Genomic DNA, 22,022 nt, shown 5'->3' with positions numbered 1-22,022 from the left:
AGTTTTGCACCCGATCTTAAAACTGACTTTCAGTGACCATAAATGTGACCCACTGACCTACTTTCTTAATATTTTAGCATCATTTTGGCTTTTGAAACATGTAGCTCATATTACTCAGGTGAGCGATCCAGGGTCATAATGACCCTCTTGTTTAGTATCTATTACCATACCCGTACCCATACCCTCTGTTGACTCATACTCTGTCATCACATTGTAATATAAAGTTTATTAATAATTGTACCCCCGACAACAAAGTACTGGTTTCAGGTTGTCTGTCTGTCTGTCCATCCGTCTGTCCGTAGACACAATCTTGTGCACACCATCTCTCATCCCCTTGACACAATTTAATGAAACTTCACACAAGTGATCAGTAACAACAGTAGTTGTGCATGGGACATGTTAGGTTTCAGAAAAAAAAAGTGCAGAGTTACGGGACTTTGTTTTTTGTTACTATACTATATACATAGACACAATCTTTTACGCACCATCTCTCCTCATCCCCTTGTCACAATTTAATGAAACTTCACACAAGTGATCAGTAACAACAGTAGTTGTGCATGGGGCATGTTAGGTTCTTTCAGGAAAAAAATTTGCAGAGTTACTGGACTTTGTTTTTTGTTACTTTACTATATACATAGACACAATCTTGTGCGCACCATCTCTCCTCATCCCCTTGACAAAATTTAATGAAACTTCACACAAGTGATCAGTAACAACAGTAGTTGTGCATTGGGCATGTTAGGTTCTTTCAACAACAAAAATTGCAGAGTTATGGGACTTTGTTTCTTGTTAACATACTATGTACATACAGTCTGCATATGAAATCTTGTGCACGCCTAATCTTCCGAACCCTTGCACACAATTTAATGAAACTTCACACAAGTGATCAGTACCAACCCTGGTTGTGCATGGTGCATGTTACGTTCTTTTAGATAAATATTCTGCATAGTTATGGGACTTTGTTTTTTGTTACTATACTGTATACATACAGTCTATATACATACAGTCCACACAATTATGCAATCTTGTGTGTGTCAAATTGCAATGTACTGTGTCAGTGCATGCAGGGGGTACATTCATCACCTTTAGTGATAGCTCTAGTTAAGTCTTGCATTGTCAACAAGTACAGTATAGCAGTACAGGGACAGGAAGTGGAAGCACCAGTGTCCATTGGACAAATATCTAGCTCATACAAATGTATCAAAGCTCAAATGTCCTTTGGAATGTTACTGTGATCTCTGAGTAAGGTTCTTATATTGCAGTAATGTACAGCAGAACCAAGATGTTCAGATCGCTCGAGAATATTGTTACAACAAGCTGAGAATTTTCACAACATGATATAGTTTTTTTTTTTCATTTTACAGATTTGCTTAATCAGCATGTGGCATCTCATGATAACGACGAAGGAACGTTTATGTGTGATTTTTGTTCAGACATTTTTAAAGTGCGCAAACAGTTGATTGAACATTCTAAGCAGCATGATGTAGTGATGGGACCGTCAGTCGGAAATAGTCCGAGAACTCCAACCACATCTGTTGCATCTAGTCAAATTACAGAAACAGGCCAGTCATTAACTGATGTGGTGCTGAATAATGTGGAAATTGAAAGCCGGAAGGAAACTGAGAAGTTTACGACTATAAAACAGGAAGTTGATTCAAATGATTTTCAATTTTTAAGTGCGGGTCGTGAAAACTTGTTGAATACGAAAGAAAATGCTAGAAATGTTAAATCGGAGATGTTTGGAGTTATTCCTGGGTTGCCTAGCAACAGATCAAGAGCTAGTGTTATTTCAGGAACATTCAGGATTGATGATGAAAGTGGTGATTCTAGACAGTCTAATATGCAGGAAAGGGCAACTTTTCCGCGAGGTAACTTGAGTGATGAAAATTTCATTAACCTACCTGATAAAAGCACTATAAATAGAACTTCCAGTAATGCTAGATCACCAGATTTTCTAGACAGTGATAGGTTTTTTGAACCCTCTGATTTTACTAATTCACCAGATTTCTCGACTTTAACGGAAAGTGATGATTTAGACCTCAGTCCCTTTGAAAGTGTATCGAACTCGCTAAAGAAAGATGGTGATAAAAGTGTGAAAATAAATCAAAATACAAGTGCTAAACAGATAGACAGCAGTGCTTCAATAGACTTGAAACAGAAGATTATGAAAAGGTTTGGGACAAACTCTCAGCCTTATGGTGCCATTCCAGTCTCAAACAGTCGTGTAACAACTAGACACGGTTTGTTGCGTCAGTCTTCGGCAAGAAATTTGCCATTACAGAATTCACAGATAAGTGCATTGTTGTCATCGGATTCTACCGCCACTCATAGTTCAGATACTTCAGCAAGTGGTAATCGTGGACACTTGCATAGATCGGCATCTGCTGGCCATACCTCTCATTTTCCTAATTCTCAAAATAATTTAAGTCACGGGACTGTGTATCAGCAGAATTCTCAAAATAAACGATGGTCAGGTTTCCAGATATCCGGCACAGATTTTGGGAATTCATTAGACACTTTAGGTTACGAATCAAAATCATACAGTGGTAAATCTGATCATTTTACTCAAGGTCTTTCAAAAAATACGGGAAGTTCTGTTAGTCTTGGTAACGGAAGCAATGCATTTAACAAGGATAACATAGAAAATCAGATGAAATCAGATATGTTTCCGGAGTTTGACGTTTCTCCGAACAAACCTGCAATTTCGCCGAACAACTTCGGAAACAGTTCTGCTGGTGCATTTCCTGGAGTTAACCCGAATTCTTTCAGCCCGAGACAGTTCATTCAAAATTTTCAAGAAAAATCAGACTATTCATCATTTGGTCAGTCGTTTCTTGGTACATTTCCGCAGACTTCATCATATGCCTCAAACGTGAGCAGCAGTTCTCTTAAATCTAATGTTTCAACGGATGGTCCGTATTCACTTGACACAAATGTAACACCAGATGTGAATAAACGACACTTACAAGGCATATACTCTGGACGGTCAGATATCGTGCAAAATACTCCCTTCTACCTCTCTGGTATTGACGATTCAATAAAAGATTTAGCAGGCAGTGATAAGGATGAAACCACCGCTCTGTTGTCAAATTTTGACCAGTTTTGACTTTTATAATTTTTTTTATTTCTCTCTTGCTGTTTAGAATTACAGTTACATATTATAATAGAACTGTTAAAGATATTTAATTGAAGCAAATATAAAGATTCAGCTTGAAGGGCATGTTATAGTTGGTTTAGACATTAAAGCAGTATGCTGGTAAATACACATAAAAAATTTTAATGTTTTTTTATGTCCCCAAAGGTGGGCATATTAAAATCGCACTGGCCTTTCATCCGTGTAAATTCTTGTCTTGTAAATTATGGTTTATCCATAAACCATAGAGGTCAAAGGTTAACAGTGTCTTAGAGGTCAAAGGTTAACAGTGTCTGTTTCATGTCTGGTCCATAACTCTGCCATTGATGAAGGGATTTTAAAAATACTTGACATAAATGTTCTGTATATTGAGATGATTTGTCATGCTCAAGACCCAGACCTCAAGTTCAGACTTAGAAGTCAAAGGTGTTTCTTGTCTGAAAATAATTTGACACAAATGTTAACCATATTGTGAAGGTGTGTCACGCTTATAACCCGGGTCTCAGGGGTCAGGGTCACGAAATGATGTGTGTTTTTTTGCACAGACAGCTGTAATGTTCTTGGGCACGCTTCAGGGGCATTTATCACCAATAGTGACAGCTCTTGTTTTCAACAACAAGTTTATAACAATAAGTGATGTTATAGTTCTAAAATGCGATATATTTTTGATACATATTAACTGCAAAGTACAGTTAAACACCCCAACTATTTTAATCTTTATTTTACACTATAACCAAAGAGGATAAACTTACCCTGTAACTGCCGGGGATCAAGAGCTTTTCTACAGATTTTACAGAGTGCTTAGTCATTTTGTTGTCGAGATTACTGCTGATAAAAATACAAATACTTAATTTCTAACAAGGCCCAGCAGTTTGTTTTGTATTCAACAAAGACGACTGCAAGTGTAGTTAAATCATAATTATAGCGTTTTTTCCATAAACCATCACACTTTGAATAAACCGGACACCAATAGCGTTTTTTCCATAAACCATCACACTTTGAATAAACCAGACACCAAATAAGTAAGTTTTTGGTTAGATGGCGTGTTAGAATTGAAAAAAAAAAATTCTTGGATAATATGAGTTTTTCAGATTCAAAGAATTTGAATAAAGTTGGAGGCGATCTGCTCTTGTTATATGCTAAATTTAAATTAATCATGAATCATTACAGAAGTTTTACTTTAGTTACAGTTTCATTTAAAAGGTGTAAATTTTCCTTTCATATGGTAATTGTCAAGTACCGGCTGTAGCAACTAAGGGAGATAGTTTGGGTTGTGGTAATGTCTCATAAGGGAGGAGTTACCTCCCATCATTCAGGCTTTCTTTATTATACTTAGGTGATGGAAAACATCAGAGTCCCATGTTCTGTACTCATTTCATATATATCTTTATAAATATTTATTGTATGTGAGCACATGTTGAATAGCGCCACTTGTTGAATTTTCAAAAAAAAGTTCCACATTCTTAACCGTTATCATGCTTAACACGATTTATTCTGCCTTTGCAACCAGTGTAGATTATGATCAGCCTGCACATCTGTGCAGTCTGGTCATAATCTTCACTGTTCGCTATTCTGTCAGTATTTTTTTTGGTCAGTATCTTTTTGGGAAGCACCCCTTTTAACAGATAATGGTACTGTTCAAATTGAAAGATGGACATGTTCATTATAGAAATTTAGCAGGGTAAGGGTTAATATAGGACATGCAAAACATTTTGACTAAAAGACATTTATTCACCTTGGATTCATGTGGACAGTTTGTGAGTTTCTAGAGGAAAACATCTCAGGGATTAGAAGAGAATCGAGTAATACAAGTAAAGTGAACTGATAGCCGTGAAAAAGATACTGTTGAAAATTAGCATAAAACTAAAACTAGACTGGCAGTTTTTGCATTCTTTAAGATGGTTCTTTTCAACACGAAGGCTCACATTTTAAGAACAGCGTTGTTGTTTGAATATTGTTGTTGCTTTTAATTATAATAAATTATACCGGTATTTCATAGAAGAAAGATGTAGAAATATGTAAATACTATCATTAGTTTGTAATACAGACTGTCTGTTGTTTAGTACTGGGGTTATGTGTAATGCTGTTGTTAAACTTGTTAAAAGTTATTTTAGAAATTATTTTCAATATTTTATGCTTACATTTGTGTATTTGTTTGTGTATCTCATTTGAATCACTGATATTGAACTTTTGTTTGTAAGTTCGTTTTTTGAGCTCAACTTTGCCAAAGATCTGAATGCGGTATTCTGGTTATTAAGCATATTTTGTATGACACCTGCTAAAATTATTTTATAGTCAGATTTCAGGTCCATGCGTCCGAGTTACTTAATCAGATAACTCAAGACTCGTCAGTATTTTAAAGGCATTGACCTCCAGATCATATGACAACAACAAAAAAAAAAAAAGAGCAATTTTTCTAAGTATCAGAAAATTAATGCGATATTTCTTAAGAAAGCTTTGAAACTTAATTACTGACAGACTATATGTTACGGAAGGAAACACATGAGAATTAGTTATTTTTATTTGTAACATATTCTCTAGGTAAACAGCCTTAATTTTAAATCTTTGTATTTAGTGATCATTAAATACGTACAAATGTATTCCTCTGTCATGTATTGATTAAGAATGCAGAAAACTTTTTATTGGCATGGCAGCCCAGGTTTGTTTCCCGACTCTGGCATGTTTTGTTTTTTCTTGATTGATAGTTTAGAAACAAAAAACTCCTGTTCAAATGGCATAATATGACCAAACTTCAGTTTTAAATAAAGATCATTTTGAAGTGAAATCTGGAGTTCTGTGCCTTTAATGATTTGATTTAATACTTTTTTTTAAAGCATCAAAGTTATCATTCTTGGCAAAGGGTATGTATATTGTTGATAGAATTACACAATTTCTGCCTATTAATTTGGCAAAAGGTGTTTGATTAATTGTGAAGCACTATGAGAACATTTGTTTAAGTAAAGAGTTGGTTCTCAAGTTGGTAATAAATTGGCAAGTAGGCCATTAAAGCAACTGATTTTGTCCAAACTTTATAAGATTATTTCTATATTTTTAAAACCTGTTTTTGCTTAATACAGAACTATATTAAGTTTAAATCCACCCTAAAAAATAATATAAATACTCAGCAAATCTGATGCCAGATTTTTTTTTGGTGATCTTTGGTGTGTTATGTACTCCAGTGAATGAATTTTATTTGTTCCGAGGTTTTATGCTGTTGTTGATTCTTGATATCATGACATTGTATTTATTTTTATGTATATATATATATATCTATATCGAAATATCATGTGTAAAAATATGTATAAATGTTACAATGTTACGTAGTAAATGTGCTCTATTTCAAATACTAGTATTACTCCCACTGTTTTATACATTTATACCTTTATCGTTACCTTCCAGTATGGCCAATATACATTGTTAAAGTTTCATCTTAACAGGTCTCTAGTTTTCCCCAGTAACATTTTAGCTGCAGTAATTGTAGGATATTAGATATGTTTGGCGAAATATGCGCAGGTTCTGGGGCGGAAATATTGGGCAACTCTAGGAACGCAATATCAGTCCGCGACAAGCGCGTATATCTTTTTATACAAAGCTAGTACTCTTTATTCTGATGTGCTTGCTTCTCTTAAAACACGCATACGCTGAAATGACATCACATTAACGTGCGATGACGTCAGGTTTTGTCGAGCCCGCTTGCGGAAGGGAAGACGTAATTGTCCAAATGGCTGTTCGGTGTATGTGCGTGCGTCCGTCTGTGCGTGCGTCCGTCCAGATTTGTTTGTCCGGACCATAACTTTGACATGCATGGAGCAATCTCATTTATATTTGTCGTGAATGTTAACCTCAGTGAGACGGAGTGTCATGCGCAAACCACAGGTTCCTATCTCAAAGGTCAAGGTCACACTTGGAGGTCAAAGATTAAATTCAATAATGACTTTGTCCGGAGCATTTCTTCTTCATGCATGGAGGGATTTTGATGTAACTTGGCAATTGTTCACCATCATGAGATTGAGTGTCATGTGCAAGAACCTAGAATTACTTCCCTTTGTTGTTACTATAAATAGCTTATATTGTACTTTTTTATTACTGGTCGTAGGGAAAAATCAAGACCACTTTCCTGTAGTACAATATGCATGTTACATCCAATTTTGAGGTGTATTTTGACCTATCTCTACTTGTAAGGATTTTTGTGTGGACTTAGATTTTTTTTAAAGATTTACTTCCCTTTGTTGTTACTATAAATAACTTATATTGTAACTTTTTGCTATCATTTTTTATTTGGCATAAATGTTTGCCTCAATGAGACAGGGTGTCATGTGCAACTCCTAGTCCTTTTGACAGCTGGCAGGCTCGACATGTTGCCCATGGGCATCTAGTTTTTTGTTGCAACCACGAAAGAGCACTACTAGATTAAGAGCATATTAGAATCGAAATAATGTTTAGCAAAAGCGTGTTTTACCTAAATTAATACACTCAAAATCGGCAATACTTCACCAGAATATAACACTCGGGCTATGCCCTGATGAAATTATTCCGCGGACTTATAACCTCTTTCTGTGTATTAATAATGTTAAATCAATTGTTTTCTTTACATTATTTCTTAATTATTACATGCGCATGTAGACTTACAATTATTGCATAAATGAAACAGATTTGTTTGGAGATATGAAACCAAAATTTGTAGTCCTGTTTGGCACCATATGACCTATACTGTGTTGGTGCTCCGTAAAACCCAAATAAATAAATATATTATTTGCCGAAGCGAATAGAAAACGTAGTTGTTGATAAACTTTTTGACAATAACAGGACACAACAATATGATGTCACAGATGACATCAGTATGGGAAAGATTGATGTTTCAGGTTCTGTTGTATAAAGATGAGTTTGTAATAATGACTGTTTAAAATGCTGCAGAATGTTTGAAAGTATGCAGGTTGATCGAGGTCGTAATGTCACTGCGTCCATACCGCATTAATTCATCTTCAAAATTATATCAGGATGCATGCTCAGGTAGATTTTATGTTTTAAGATTGTTTCAGTTTTTTTTTTAAACATAGAAATTCAGAGCATCCTGATGACATTTCACCATATGCTAAAAGAAAGTTTATTTAATAAAACAGTCAAACAAAGAAAATAATCTGTTTTCAACATAAAAATCTTGTGCCAGGTCACATGAAACTGTTATGCCAGGTCGTATGCCAAAAAAGTAAAACCAGCTGCAAAGCTTGAGTTGTTAATCTTTAGCCTGCTGGCGGCAAATGATTCTGCCTTTGCGACCAGTGCAGACCAGGATGCGCAGGGTGATCATTGTCTGCACTGTCCGCTATTCAGTCAGTAAATTTTCAGTGAACACCCCTTTGAATAACAAGTGGTACTGCCCAAATTGAATGATGGACCAGTCCATTTCAGAATTTAACAGGGTAAAGGTTAAGTATGCAAAGAGGGTTGTTGTCTATCAAAATGAGCAAAGAACTTCCCAAACTACAGTGGCACAAAAAAAAATTGTCAGTTTTTATATAAACATGTTAAGTTAAAGCAGTGGACTTCTTATGTCAACCAGCCAGTTACTTCTTCTCCATATATGAATTCAGCATTCTCCATTTCTCTGTGTAAAACCATGTTCTCATTGAGATGTATTTACATGAGAAGAATGCCAAATTGCCTGATGAGAAAATGTAATTACAGGAAAATTGCAAAATGTTATTGTGGACTCGCTACCTTAAAAGCAAAACAACTGTAAGAATGTTTTTTTTTGCTGTGTTTTCTTTTTAGCTCACCTGTCACATAGTGACAAGGTGAGCTTTTCTGATCGCCCTTCGTCCGTCGTCGGTGCGTGCGTGCGTCCGTCAACAATTTCTTGTCTGCACGATAGTGGTTTCATTTGTGATTTTATTTAAACCAAACTTGCACACAATTTGTATCACCATAAGATCTCGGTTCCTTTTTTGAACTGGCCAGATCCCGTTATGGGTTCCAGAGTTATAGCCCCTAAAAGGGCCAAATTGAGCTATTTTGAGCTTGTCTGCACAATAGCAGCTTTATTTAAGATTCGATTTTTACCAACCTTACACACAACTTGTATCACCATAAGATCTTGGTTCCTTTCTGGAACTGGAACTGGTCAGATTCCATTATGGGTTCCAGAGTTATGGCCCCTGAAAGGCCTAAAATCAGCTATTTTGACCTTGTCTGCACAATAGCAGATTTATTTATGATTTGATTTTTACCAAACTTGCACACAACTTGTATCACCATAAGGGCTTGGTTCCTTTCTGAAACTGGTCAGATTCCATTATGGGTTCCAGAGTTATGGCCCCTGAAAGGCCCATAATCAGCTATTTTTACCTTGTCTGCACAATAGCAGCTTTATTTATGATTTGATTTTTACCAAACTTGCACACAACTAGTATCACCATAAGATCTTGGTTCCTTTCTGGAACTGGCAAGATTCCGTTATGGGTTCCAGAGTTATGGCCCCTGAAGGGGTCAAAATTAGCTATTTTGACCTTGTCTGCACAATAGCAGCTTCATTTATGATTTGAATTTAATCAAACTTGCACAAAACTTGTGTCACCAAAAGATCTTGGTTCCCTTCTTGAACCGGCAAGATTCCATTATGGGTTCCAGAGTTATGGCCCCTGAAGGGGTCAAAATTAGCTATTTTGACCTTGTCTGCACAATAGCAGCTTCATTTATGATTTGATTTTAACCAGACTTGCACACAACTTGTATCACCATAAGATCTCGATTCTTTTTTATACGCCCACAGGGACGTATTATGTTATCGCCTCGGTGTCCATCTGTCTGTCTGTGTGTTGGTTAGCAATTTCCCATGCTCGTTTCAGAGAAATCTGACACAAATGTTCACTCATTGAAAGGATGTGCAGAGCGCATGTTTCGGATGGCTAAATTCAATGTCAAGGTCACACTTAGGGATTAAAGGTCATATGACTTTGTTTTATGTGAATATTGCTCTGCATTTGTGTTGCATTGCAGTGCTCTTGTTTTTATTTGGCAGATCCTTCTTTTGTTGGCTTACAATATTTTTTTATATTACTTCCCTTTTATATTACTATAAATAGCTTATTTAGTAATTTTTTATTATTGGCCGTAGGGAAAACCTGAGACCACTTTTCTGTGGTACAACATGGATGATACCTCCAATTTTTAGGTGTAATTTGACATAACTGTACCTTGTAAGAATTTTTTCTTTAAATTTTTTTTTTTTTTGGTTAAAGCAATGATACTCAGGTGAGCGATATAGGGCCATTATGGCCCTCTTGTTTTAGAGAATACTTTTAAGACTTTCTGAAACTAAACATTTTTCAAACAACTGTTGCTTGAATTGCTTAAATTTTCTTTTACATACATGTATTAGGTTCTTACATTCTAATCTTGCCAAGTATGGCATTATTTGAAATTGTGTTACTATTTTGTTTTCTGAGTTAAAATTGTTGATTGATAACAGTGATCAGTGAAATGGTTTGAATACGGCATGGACATATTTAGCTCACCTAAGCCAAAGGCTCGAGATGAGCTATTGTGATCACTCGCCGTCCAGCGTCCGGCTGTCCGTCCACACTTTCCTTTAAACAACATCTCCTCCTAAACCATCAGGCCAATTTTGATGAAACTTCACAGGGATGTTCCTTGGATGGTCTTCTTTAAAAACTGTTCAAAGAATTGAATTCCATGTAGAACTCTGGTTGCCATGGCCAGGTCATAGGGATTTTATATTTGGTATGTAGCATCATCTAGTGGTCCTGGGGGTCACATGGTTTACATAGACATATAGGGAAAACTTTGAAAATCTTGTCCAAAACCACAAGGCATAGATCCTCAGTATTTGGCATGTGACATCATCTAATGGTCCTCTATAAAGATTGTTCATATTATGCCCCTGGGGCGAAAAAAGGCCCCATCCCAGGGGTCCCAAGTTTTACATAGACTTATATAGGAAAAAAAACTTTAAAAAATCTTCTTGTCTGAAACCACAAGACCTAGGCCTTTGATGTTTGGTATGTAGCATTGCCTTGTGGTTCTCTACCAAGATTGTTCAAATTATGCCCCTGGGGTAAAAAGAGGCCCTGCCCCGGGGGTCCCAAGTTTTACATAGACTTACATAGAAAAAAACTTTTAAAAGTCTTCTTGTCTGAAAGTTCAAGGCCTATGCTTTTGATATTCAGTATGTAACATTACCTAGTGGCTCTCTAACAAGATTGTTCGAATTATGCCCCTGGGGTGAAAAGAGGCCCCACCCCGAAGGTCATATTTTTTATATGAGTTATACAGGAAAAAATACTTCAAAAATGATCTGATCATATTTCCTAGACTGTTTAATTATAATTACTGTATGTCCCCAAGTAGTTAGGGGTCATTTGACTGTAACTTTGACCTACTGACCTACTTTCTTGTTTTTAGCTCGACTGTTCGAAGAATTGGGGAGCTATCCTACTTGCCCCGGCATCGGCGTTAGCGTCACACAAATGTTGAAGTTTGCATACCACCCCAAATATTTTCAAAGTCCATTGCGATATTGCTTTGATATTTTGCATACTTGTTTACCATCATGACCCCAGTCTGTAAAAAGGAGGAGGCAACTCTATCAAGCATTTTGACTGAATTATGGCCCCTTTTCGACTCAGAATATGCTCATTGTAATGTTAAAGTTTTGCTCATAGCTTAAATTATGCTATCAAGCACTGAGAATAGTCGACCGCGCTGTCAACTGACAGCTCTTGTTTAAGATACAGCCTTGAAATTTGGATGACATGTACAGTTTTGCGCACTGATCTTAAAACTGATTTTCAGTGACCATGAATGTGACATACTGACCTACTTTCTTGTGTTTTAAGATACTGCCTTGAAATTTAGATGACATGTACAGTTTTGCACACTGATCTTAAAACTGATTTTCAGTGACCTTGAATGTGACCTGCTGACCTACTTTCTTGTTTTTATAAGATAGAGCTTTGAAATTTTGATGACTTGTATAGTTTTGCATGCCGATCTTAGACTTTCAGTGACCATCAATGTGACCTACTGGCTTTCTTTCTTGTTTTCTGAGCTACAACAAAAGGATTTGGACCACCTGTAATATTTTTTTCACAGATTTTAAAAGTAATCTTGCATAATCTTTACCTTGGCCTACTCTCCTAATTTTCTTGTTTTTAAAGCTTTAGCTAAGAAATTTGTTCAAGCAAGCAACTCCACTCAGGTGAGCGATATAGGGCCATCATTGCCCTCTTGTTTCATAAAAAGCTTGGTGTCCCACTTTGAGAGTACTTGCAGTTTTCTGTGTACTGAACTAATTGGATATTCGTTTCTCCTTTTAACCTTTAGCCTGCTGAAGGCAAGGGATTTTGCCTTTGCGACCAGTGCAACAAGATCAGCCTGCACGTCCATGCAGGCTGATCATGGTCTGCACAATTCGCTATTCAGACAGTAAATTTTCTGTGAACACCCCTTCGAATAATAAATGGTACCACACAAACTGAATGATAGACTAGTCATGCACCTCCCTTTAAAAGTACCTGCAGTTTCTTTGTATTATAAAATAATTGGAAACTTGTGTCTCTCTTTAAAAGGTACTTGCAGTTCCTGTGAACTAAACTAATTAGGAAATTGTGATTTTATGAATCTCATCTTTAGATAGATATTAAAACAGAGCGAAATGTAGATGCATGATTTGAGTTTATTTTATTGCTGAAAATTGTCGATGAAATAGCTGTACCAGAAATGTTTGTTTGAACACATTTTCTGCCTTGCAAAATGTTCTTTAATTACTTTATACATTATTTAGGTTACAGCAAATAAATCTTTGTTAATTACTATAATAAAGACTTTTTATGGTGCAGAAAATCGCTGTATTTTGTTGGAAAAGGTTTGAATTGCACATTTTGAAAGGTTACCATAAATTATTTCTTTGTGTGATCTTTGGGTTGAGAAGAAATAAAAAATATGTTTTCTGAAACTACTGCAATATAGGCTAGGATACAGTCAAACATGTAGACCAAGGTAATCGTTAGATAACAAGGTTTTTAGTGAATTGCAGCTTGATTTTACAAGCTCCAGATAACCATGTAAATTATTCATCATTCTCTTTGTCTCCAGGGCTGGTAGTTGGAACTTCGGGAATTTAATACTCTCAGTTTTTATGGACGAAAGTGACTTTTATACCTGTGTAAAACTGTGGCCCATGAAAATAAAATTTTGAAACAATTTTTTCTCAGAAAGTTTACAAAGAAATGCTGCTTTTACGCTATCCAAAATATCCTGAAAATTTTATAACAGTCCTTCAGTAAATAATTTAATTTCATGTTCAAAACTGTTGAAATTTACAGGAGAAAATACTATCAGTTTTTGTTGTTGTTTTTTTTTTGTGTTTTTTTTTTATGATTTAAAACTAAGTAGTTATTTTGAAAATTGTTAAAGATCTAGTTATCACTGTAAGATGATGTATAATAATAGTATTGTGTTATATTTATAGAGAATTCAAGTAAAAACCTTGCTACAGAAATAGCTATTTAAACTGCAGACCTGTAAAACCTCTAGTTTCATTTCAGATTTGACGTTTAGAATGTATTTTAATTTTTAAGGTATAACATGTACACTGAAAACAGAAGGCGTATATTGACTGTCCTGATTTAGAGTCCTTTCAGCTTTCACTGTATTTTGGTTTTGTTTATTCTTTTATGCAATGCATGTTGATGTTAATTATGGTGCATAGGTGTGACAGGTAGTGCTCATACAATCAATGTTGTTATGTTTTTCTGGCATTTAGTATACACTTGTTAAGTTTTGATTCTTGCACTTCCATCTTGATGAATTCTTGACTTTGATTTTAGCACATGTCCAGTGAAAATCTGTTTTTCTCTTCACTTTTTGTAAATCTTTTGCATAGGAATAACTGGATAAAAAAATTGCTTGAATGCTTGTAACAATGATCTATCACATGACCATGACATTAGTTATATTTTTGAGCGGTCTTGTCAAAAGAATATTTTGTAAATTTAATTTTTTTTTAGAGAGAATCAAAAACCAAAATGAAAGAAATTGAGATATTCAGGTATGTTTATGTATTTTGGTTCAAGCATCTGTTGCACTGACCTGACCAAATATTGTAATTTCTAGTATTTAAGAAAGTGGTTGAATGTACTTTTAGACTTACAGGGTTACAAAACATTCATCAATATTATGTAGGAATGAAAGCACCAAATATTTAAATTGCTGATGCTACTTCATTGCTGAAACCATATAGAATGTTACAGAATTTTATTAATGCAAAGTTTCATGAAAATAAGTCCTGTCAGTTAGCATTAATAAATTCCTGCAGGATTTCAAAATATTTCCTCTATTTCTCCAAATATAGATTAAGACTTGAAGTTGTAAAAATACATTTTTGCCATACTTTTGCTGTATTTAAAACAGATTTTGATACAGCTTCTTATAAAGTAACAAACATATGAGAAATTGAAATATTTGTCACTTTCAACACTTTGTCTAAAGTTAACGCTTGAGGTAGGTTAGCATATTTGATTAATGTTTTGTACAAAGCAAAATATTTTGAGAAAATACGGCATGGTCTACACTGTTCTGTATTCGGTCAGTAAATTTTCAGTGAAAATCTGTTCGAATGATAAATTCCACTGTCCAAATTGAATGATAGAACAGTCCATTTTAGAAATTTAATGGGGTAAAGGTTCAGTCAGCACAGATTGTAACAAAACTTGGCACGTACGTGCATCCTGCTACTTCAGATAGGTCAGCAAAAATTTTAGCAAAATTTATTTGCATTAGACAAAGATGTGACATATTGAGAATTTGTTTTAACTCTAAATTTTGATAAATATAGAGCCCCGATTTGAAATATACTTTACCTAAAATATTTACCTCAAAATGTTGTGAATCTTAAAAAATGACTTGCACAGTTCATATAGTGTTCATGATTCATTATTGTATTAGTTTTTGGCCCATATGGATAGTTTGAGTACAGTGATTGTGGAGTTGGTGTCTGGGTAAGTGAAGAAGTTGTTCATTAATTAAGATGAGCCACACCATGGGAAAACCAACATAGTGGCTTTGCGACCAGCATGGATCCACACCAGCCTGCGCATCCGCGCAGTCTGGTCAGAATCCATGCTGTTAGCTTTCAAGGCCTATTGGAATTAGAGAAACTGTTAGCGAACAGCATGGATCCTGACCAGACTGCGCAGATGCGCAGGCTGGTCTGAATCCATGCTGGTCGCAAAGCCACTATGTTGGTTTTCTCATGGCGCGGCTCAGATGTAATTTGTGCCATTACTGTTGTATCATATTGTTTGTAATTAAGCCTATTGTTAAGAATTAATATAAATTGCACTAAAGTTGTCATAGTATAAATTTTGCATGTAAAATTGTTTAGAATTGTTCTAAAATTTCAAGAATTTTTTTTTGTTAAAAAATTTGTATTGTATATTTGTATTAATTCTATAGAATTTTACCTTGCATAGATATACTGGTGCATTTAATTAGCTGTGACATGTCATGGTCAATTTTCATGTTGCCATTTTATGATGTAGGAATAAAACATAGAAAAGCATGTCTTGCTTCGAGGTTATTCTTGATACTGATCATAGACATTACACTCAAAAACTTGAGATGATGAGGGAGGAGGATGGGCCTCCATGTCTTAGAGAGTTCACTGTCTTTGAATAACTGGATCACCACCAGTGCCAGCATCTTCTTTGTCATGTAAAAGCCCTACGAGTGACATTTCCATGCCTGAAATTTCCAGAGGGAACTTTATATACCACGGATCAGGTGTGCTAGAAATGAACATACACCTTCACACACACATAACTTACTGAAAAAATAGAATCTACAGGCCCTGTCTTTTGTTTTTATACGTCAATTTATGAGCTCACCTGAACTAAAGGTTAATGGTGAGATATTAGAAATGGCGGATGGTCCATCCTCCACAACTTACGTAAACATCCCTGAAAATACTGGTCTGAATCACAACAAAGAACAACGGACATAATGCTAGGGATTTTGCCCAAATTTCAGTGCCATTTCTTGACTTCAACAGCTGATAATTATGGCTTCCCCCACTGGGGGAGACTTATTGTTTTTGCCCTGTCTGTCAGTCTATATGTCACACTTCATTTCCGATCAATAACTGGAGAACAATTTGACCCAGAACCTTCAAACTTCATAGGGTGACAGGGCTTATGGAGTAGACGACCCCTATTGTTTTTGGGGTCACTCCATCAAAGGTCAAGGTCACAGGGGCCTGAACATGGAAAACCATTTCCGATCAGTAACTTGAGAACCAATTGACCCAGAATGTTGAAACTTCATAGGATGATTGGACATGCTAAGTAGATGACCCCTATTGATTAAGGGGTCACTCTATTAAAGGTCAAAGTCACAGGGCCAGAACATGGAAATCCATTTCCGATCAATAACTGGAGCACATTTTGACCTAGAACCTCCACTTCATAGAGTGGCAGGGCTTATGGAGTAGACGACCCCTATTGATTTTGGGGTCACTCCATCAAAGGTCAAGGTCACAGGGGCCTGAACATTGAAAACCATTTCCTATCAATAACTTGAGAACCACTTGGCCCAGAATGTTGAAACTTCATAGGATGATTGGACAGGCAGAGTAATTGATGCCTATTGATTTTGGGGTCACTCTGTTAAAGGTCATTGTCACAGGGACCTGAACATACATTTACGGTCAGTAACTTGAGAACCACTTGACCCAGAATGTTGAAATTTATAGGATGATTGAACTTGCAGAGTAGATGACCCATATTGATTTTGGGGTCACTTTATTAAAGGTCAAGGTCACAGGGCTCAGAACATGGAAATCCATTTCCCATCAGTAACTTGAGAAGCATTTGACCTAGAATCTTCAAACTTCATAGGATGATAGAACTTATGGAGTAGATGAACCCTAGTGTTTTTGGGGTCACTTTGATCTAAGGTCAAGGTCACAGGGGCCATCCATCTGTCACACTTCATTTTCGATCAATAACATGAGAACCACTAGACCCAAAACCTTCAAACTTCGTAGGATGATAGGACTTGAGTAGATGACCCTTATCAGTTTTGGGGTCGCTTGTATAAAGAACAAGGTCACGTGCTTGAACATTGAAAACCCTATAGACCATATCAACGAAGAGTCACGTGGTCTGTTCTAGGTAAACAGATAAACTGCAGCTGAACCCTAGGCAGTATTTACAATAGCAATACACTGGCTAGTAGGAGAGTGGTGTTGATAATTAGCTGTTAAACCTTAGATAAATCCCTGATTAGCCCATAATAAATAAACAATTAGCATCATCAAACAATTCACAAAATATGTATTCTGCATTTATTCACATGTTTACTGCATTTCTCACAATTTCTAGAGTTTCCATTCTATCATTGTATTAAAGCAGAAAATGGCAACTTCAAGCTCTGTTGAATGGACTAAAAAGCTGCCTGGGAAACCAAAGTTATTTTCTATTATTCAAATTGCTGATTGCATAAAGGAAAATGGTAAAAACGGGGCATTTGATAAAGGATATAATGTCTTTGTTGAAAGTTACATTCATGACACATTTGTTTGTAAGACAATTAACAAGTTCCATATCAAAGCAAAATGTTAGAGAAGCTAAAGGAAGAATGAAAAACCGCATGAATTGTCTACAGAAATAAATTTAGCACAATTTTACATTAATGTTGCAGTTCCATACTTGAAATCTGCAGACATAAACTAATCAGGTTCTTCTGTGCTGTAGTAATGATGGGATCTTGAAAGTTAGACAGCAGACAACAAACAGTCCAAATTTGGTTGACAACACCAGCAGATTTTATCGGTAGCTTTCGATCAAATATGCGGAAATTTCGCACTTTTCCAATTGCTCTTTCGACGTGTATGCGGTGTTGTGCTATAACATGTGCGTCCTGAACATCAGCCGTAGATAATCGTTTTCGTTTTCCCAAAAATGGTGGGTCAAATTTCAGACAGTTCATTTGCAATGGTAAAACCTTTATCTACCATAATGGCGTCACCTTGTTTTAAATCTCCACGTTTCATTTTTAGTTTTAAACGATCGGATATGCCACTTCGTTGACATATAGCTTTGTCTGATATACCTCCTGTGTACAGGTGAGACACAAACATGATTCCACCTCTGCTATCCGAACCAATAAGACTTAAAATGTGTTAGCTGATTTATAATCCGAATATGTCTGAGAATTTCTTACTAATGATGATGGCATTTTCAATTTTTCGTTCTGTACAGTCGATTATAAGCGCTGTTCTAGGGTATTGCTTTTTAAATTCAGGTGTCATATACTTTGAAATAATGTCTCGATGTGGAAATATCACTACGGAGCCGAGTACAACGTACATTAAATTCACCCAAGTATTAAATACAGTCGCAAGTGAAATGTGAAAGCGCATTTAAGTAATCCCAATCTTAATTTCATTAATGTTAACAAAAACGCATCTTCAAGCGACAGTTTGTGTAATCTGAATGGTTGCTTTGAGTCGTCATCTTCATCATCGGAATCAAAATAATCAGCACCACATGTAAATTGATTTGGATTGCGTCTATCCCAATAAATTATTTGACTTCTGTCTTTATTTGGAACAAGCAGCTGTAGAATAGTATTGAACATAGTTAAGTTTGGAAATCCTGTGTAGAACTGCATTTATTTCAGTTTTGGGTTTGATTCAATATTTGAATGAGAACTGATGGTTGCAGATATATGGTATATCAGTTTGGGTTTCAGCATGAACTCTGTCCTCGTTTTCTGACGCAATGTCAGTGTCACTGTCTTCTACGCGCCTCTTCTTTGGGGACTTCCGTGTTCGTGTTTTTGTCTAAGGAAATACAGATGGTGTAGCACTGTGTAACACAAAAAATCTACGGACCGGATAGCGACAGTTCTGACCATGATCAGCCGATCTTGGTCAGCACTGGTCGCAAAGGCAAACTTCTTGCCGCCTGCAGGCTAAAGGTCAAACTTGGATCTACATGAACTTTCGAGTCAAGTATCCCATAGATGTTTATACCATGTCTATAGGTAGTCCTGTACACCCAATACGCATGGCAACCACGTCACATAATTTGAAAAGGTGTTATAACAAGCCGAGTAGATGATCCCTATTGCAGCCAACCATCAGTGTCTCTTTGACTTTCGCTTTTGTCCCCTATTGACTTCTTGCCTGTTACTGTGCGCTGGGGGAGACATGCGCTTTTCTACAAAAGCATATTCTAGTTTTATATAATGGCTTCAAATACTCATAAATAAGTTATATTCCTATCAAACTCACAAAAAATAATTTTATTTCGTATTCGTTTTCTTGAAATTCGAACAGTTTGTGACTAAGGGTCATATATTTTTTTAATTAAAATGTGTTTTTAGTGAAATAAGCATATGCATTTAAGGTATGTCTATTATAAAATGTTTTAAAATAATAAATAAACTTTTACCATGCAGATTGTCAGTTTTATTAACATTTTTAAAAATAACTGAAAAGCAAAAAATAAAAGTGGAACAAAACTTTTGGTCACACAACTGTACTTCAGTTCCCATGACAACTGATGCATTGATCCTATTGCTATACTGTATTTACACATGTACAATACTGACCGGGTATTATAGGGAGGGTTATATATTGAATACATGCACTGGTGTAGTTGGCCTCAAAATTTTTGAGACACACTGGCGTAGCTGGCCTTTTTCAGTTGTAGCGAAGGGGTGTAGGAGACTGCCTAGGCCATTGTGGGTTCAGGGGTGCCTGTGTTTTAGCATTTTATGACACATTTGGGCACGTTCTAGATGCATCGTTTGCTTTTTTCAATGTCCCTTAATATTGCATTTTTGGTGTGTTTAGTTTTTCAGTTTCCTAAATTATCTGTAGGCACAGTCCTGCTGTGCTTACATAATCGCGTCATGCACATTTAGACTATATTTGTTTCATGCCTAGCAAACATTTAAATGTGCTTTCTGTTACTCCAATACAAAAAAAGAATAAAACAACATAACAATCATATGTAATAAAATACCGACTGGTCCAATATATCAATGGAACAGAACTTCACTAACTAGTATCGACATTTATGTAGATATTCTTGGGATGTCAGTGTTTCGGTCGGCTTCGGAATAAGTTTCAGACGTGTGGGTGAATTGGTGTTAATTCTGGGGGTGTCTATATCTCTTTGTCATGTTTAGGTTGAAGACACACATCTAGTTGTATTATGACTATGCCACTTGCTTGATTCATGATTTGCGACAGACGCAGTTGTCTCATTCATGATGACACTCAATCGACGGACTTAGATTGTCAAGCGGCAACAGACCTGATTGAAAACTTCATAAGATATACTTATCAGGATCAGTCTGCTTTCAAGCTTGACTTTCTATATCCGCTATTTATTTATAACAGTGTTTTCTATGCTTGAAATATTTACAAAATTACGAAATTAAGGTCTTTTCCTAGTTTTATTTAAAGCCACTTGGTCCGTTTTAGGAGCTGCTAGTGCCAAAAACAAAAAAAAAGTTTTAAACAACTTCTCATGAATCTCCTGATGGGTCTTCATCAATCTTGGTCTGTAGCAATAATGTTCTCTTCAAATGTTTTTTTTTTTTTTTTCAAATGGGGCCACTGAGCACCTTATAGGGACCACTAGAGATAAAAATAGGAAAAATCTTTAAATGACTTCCTCTTATTAACCAGTTGATAGATCTTCATCAAACTTGGATTGTAGCATCCTTATAAGGTCCTCGCCCCAATTTGTCCAAATGGGGGCACTTGGTCCATTTTAGGGGCTATTAGAGCTAAAATAGAAAAACAACTTTAACAACTACTTCTAATGAACCGTTCAATATATCTTCATTAAACTAAAGTCTGTAGCATCATGATAAGGTCTTCTTCCAGTGTTATTCAAGGGAGTCTCTTGGCCGCTTAAAGGGACAAACTAAATAAAAAAAACTAAAATAATTAGCATTGCTGGCACCAGCAGGCGAGTCTTGCGTTCCTTCTTCTGCTCTGCAGTGAAGTCAAAGGATTTTAGCATCCTCTAGATGCTGCCCTGATCTCGAGTCGAGCAATTTCCGGTGATGAACCATGCCGAGCTATGACTGAATCGGTTGTTGTTTTGTAAATGGGGAACTCACACTACTGAGCTATACTCTAAAGTTATCACTTACCTGCTATAGGATGCTTGCTTATGGTCTATTATTCGAAGGGTCTGTATGCCAAAGGTCAAGGCCACAGAAATGCATAATTTAGGAAGCCATTGTGAAAATCACATGCCACTCGGAAACGGATTCGCCATTTGTATACAAGAGTTCGTACCACAGAATAGAAAGCGCCATGTCTAGAACTAGTCCAACTCATGACGTAATTATCACTTTCATTTCATTTCAGTCTGATATTGACGGAACTAGATTCACGGATTGGGGCGTAAGTCTAGAACGTGCTAACCTGAAGACATTATGGCACAAGTTTAAGATTCCATGCACGAAAATATATATGACAGATAAATATGTAAAGCCACTGATTTCTCGATCTTGGAAAAAGAATTGTAGATCATCACTTTTGGAACTGGAACTTTGCCGATCTAATTATTGGCATAGTTCATAGTGATACGACATGAAACAAGAATACCGCAACGCTTGTTGTGAATGATAGTACATTTTGTAGAAAGACATGATGTTTGCCAATAAAATCACTGCTATATTGTTTTTCTTCATGTTCAAACAAGAAATAACGACGCCTTATTTTTTTATCTTGCTGGAAACATCATTACCAGAGAAGTGAGAATGAAAAAGAAAACTGCATTAAATGATACAACAAACGTTGAATTATTAAAGAAGCGGTTAGGAATTTATTCGATTTTTT

The 22,022-nt window shown here is 36.0% G+C and overlaps 1 protein-coding gene across 2 annotated transcripts in view; it reads left to right on the top strand.

The window, feature by feature from the left end:
* Nucleotides 1-15,713, top strand: part of LOC123527251 (uncharacterized) — a 42,243-nt gene extending 26,530 nt beyond the window's left edge. For both annotated transcript variants that reach the window (XM_045306596.2, XM_045306595.2), the window contains exon 5: nucleotides 1,365-15,713. In XM_045306596.2, the coding sequence (XP_045162531.2) occupies nucleotides 1,365-3,106 (1,742 nt within the window). In that variant the 3' untranslated portion in view covers nucleotides 3,107-15,713. The remainder of the gene's footprint in view (nucleotides 1-1,364) is intronic.
* The last annotated feature ends 6,309 nt before the right edge of the window (nucleotides 15,714-22,022 follow it).

This window comes from Mercenaria mercenaria, chromosome 14, assembly GCF_021730395.1.
Source record: "Mercenaria mercenaria strain notata chromosome 14, MADL_Memer_1, whole genome shotgun sequence".
In the NCBI taxonomy this organism is placed as follows: Eukaryota; Metazoa; Mollusca; class Bivalvia; order Venerida; family Veneridae; genus Mercenaria; species Mercenaria mercenaria.
The sequence above is the reverse complement of the archived record's forward strand: the minus strand, read 5'-3'. Positions and strand labels throughout refer to the sequence as shown.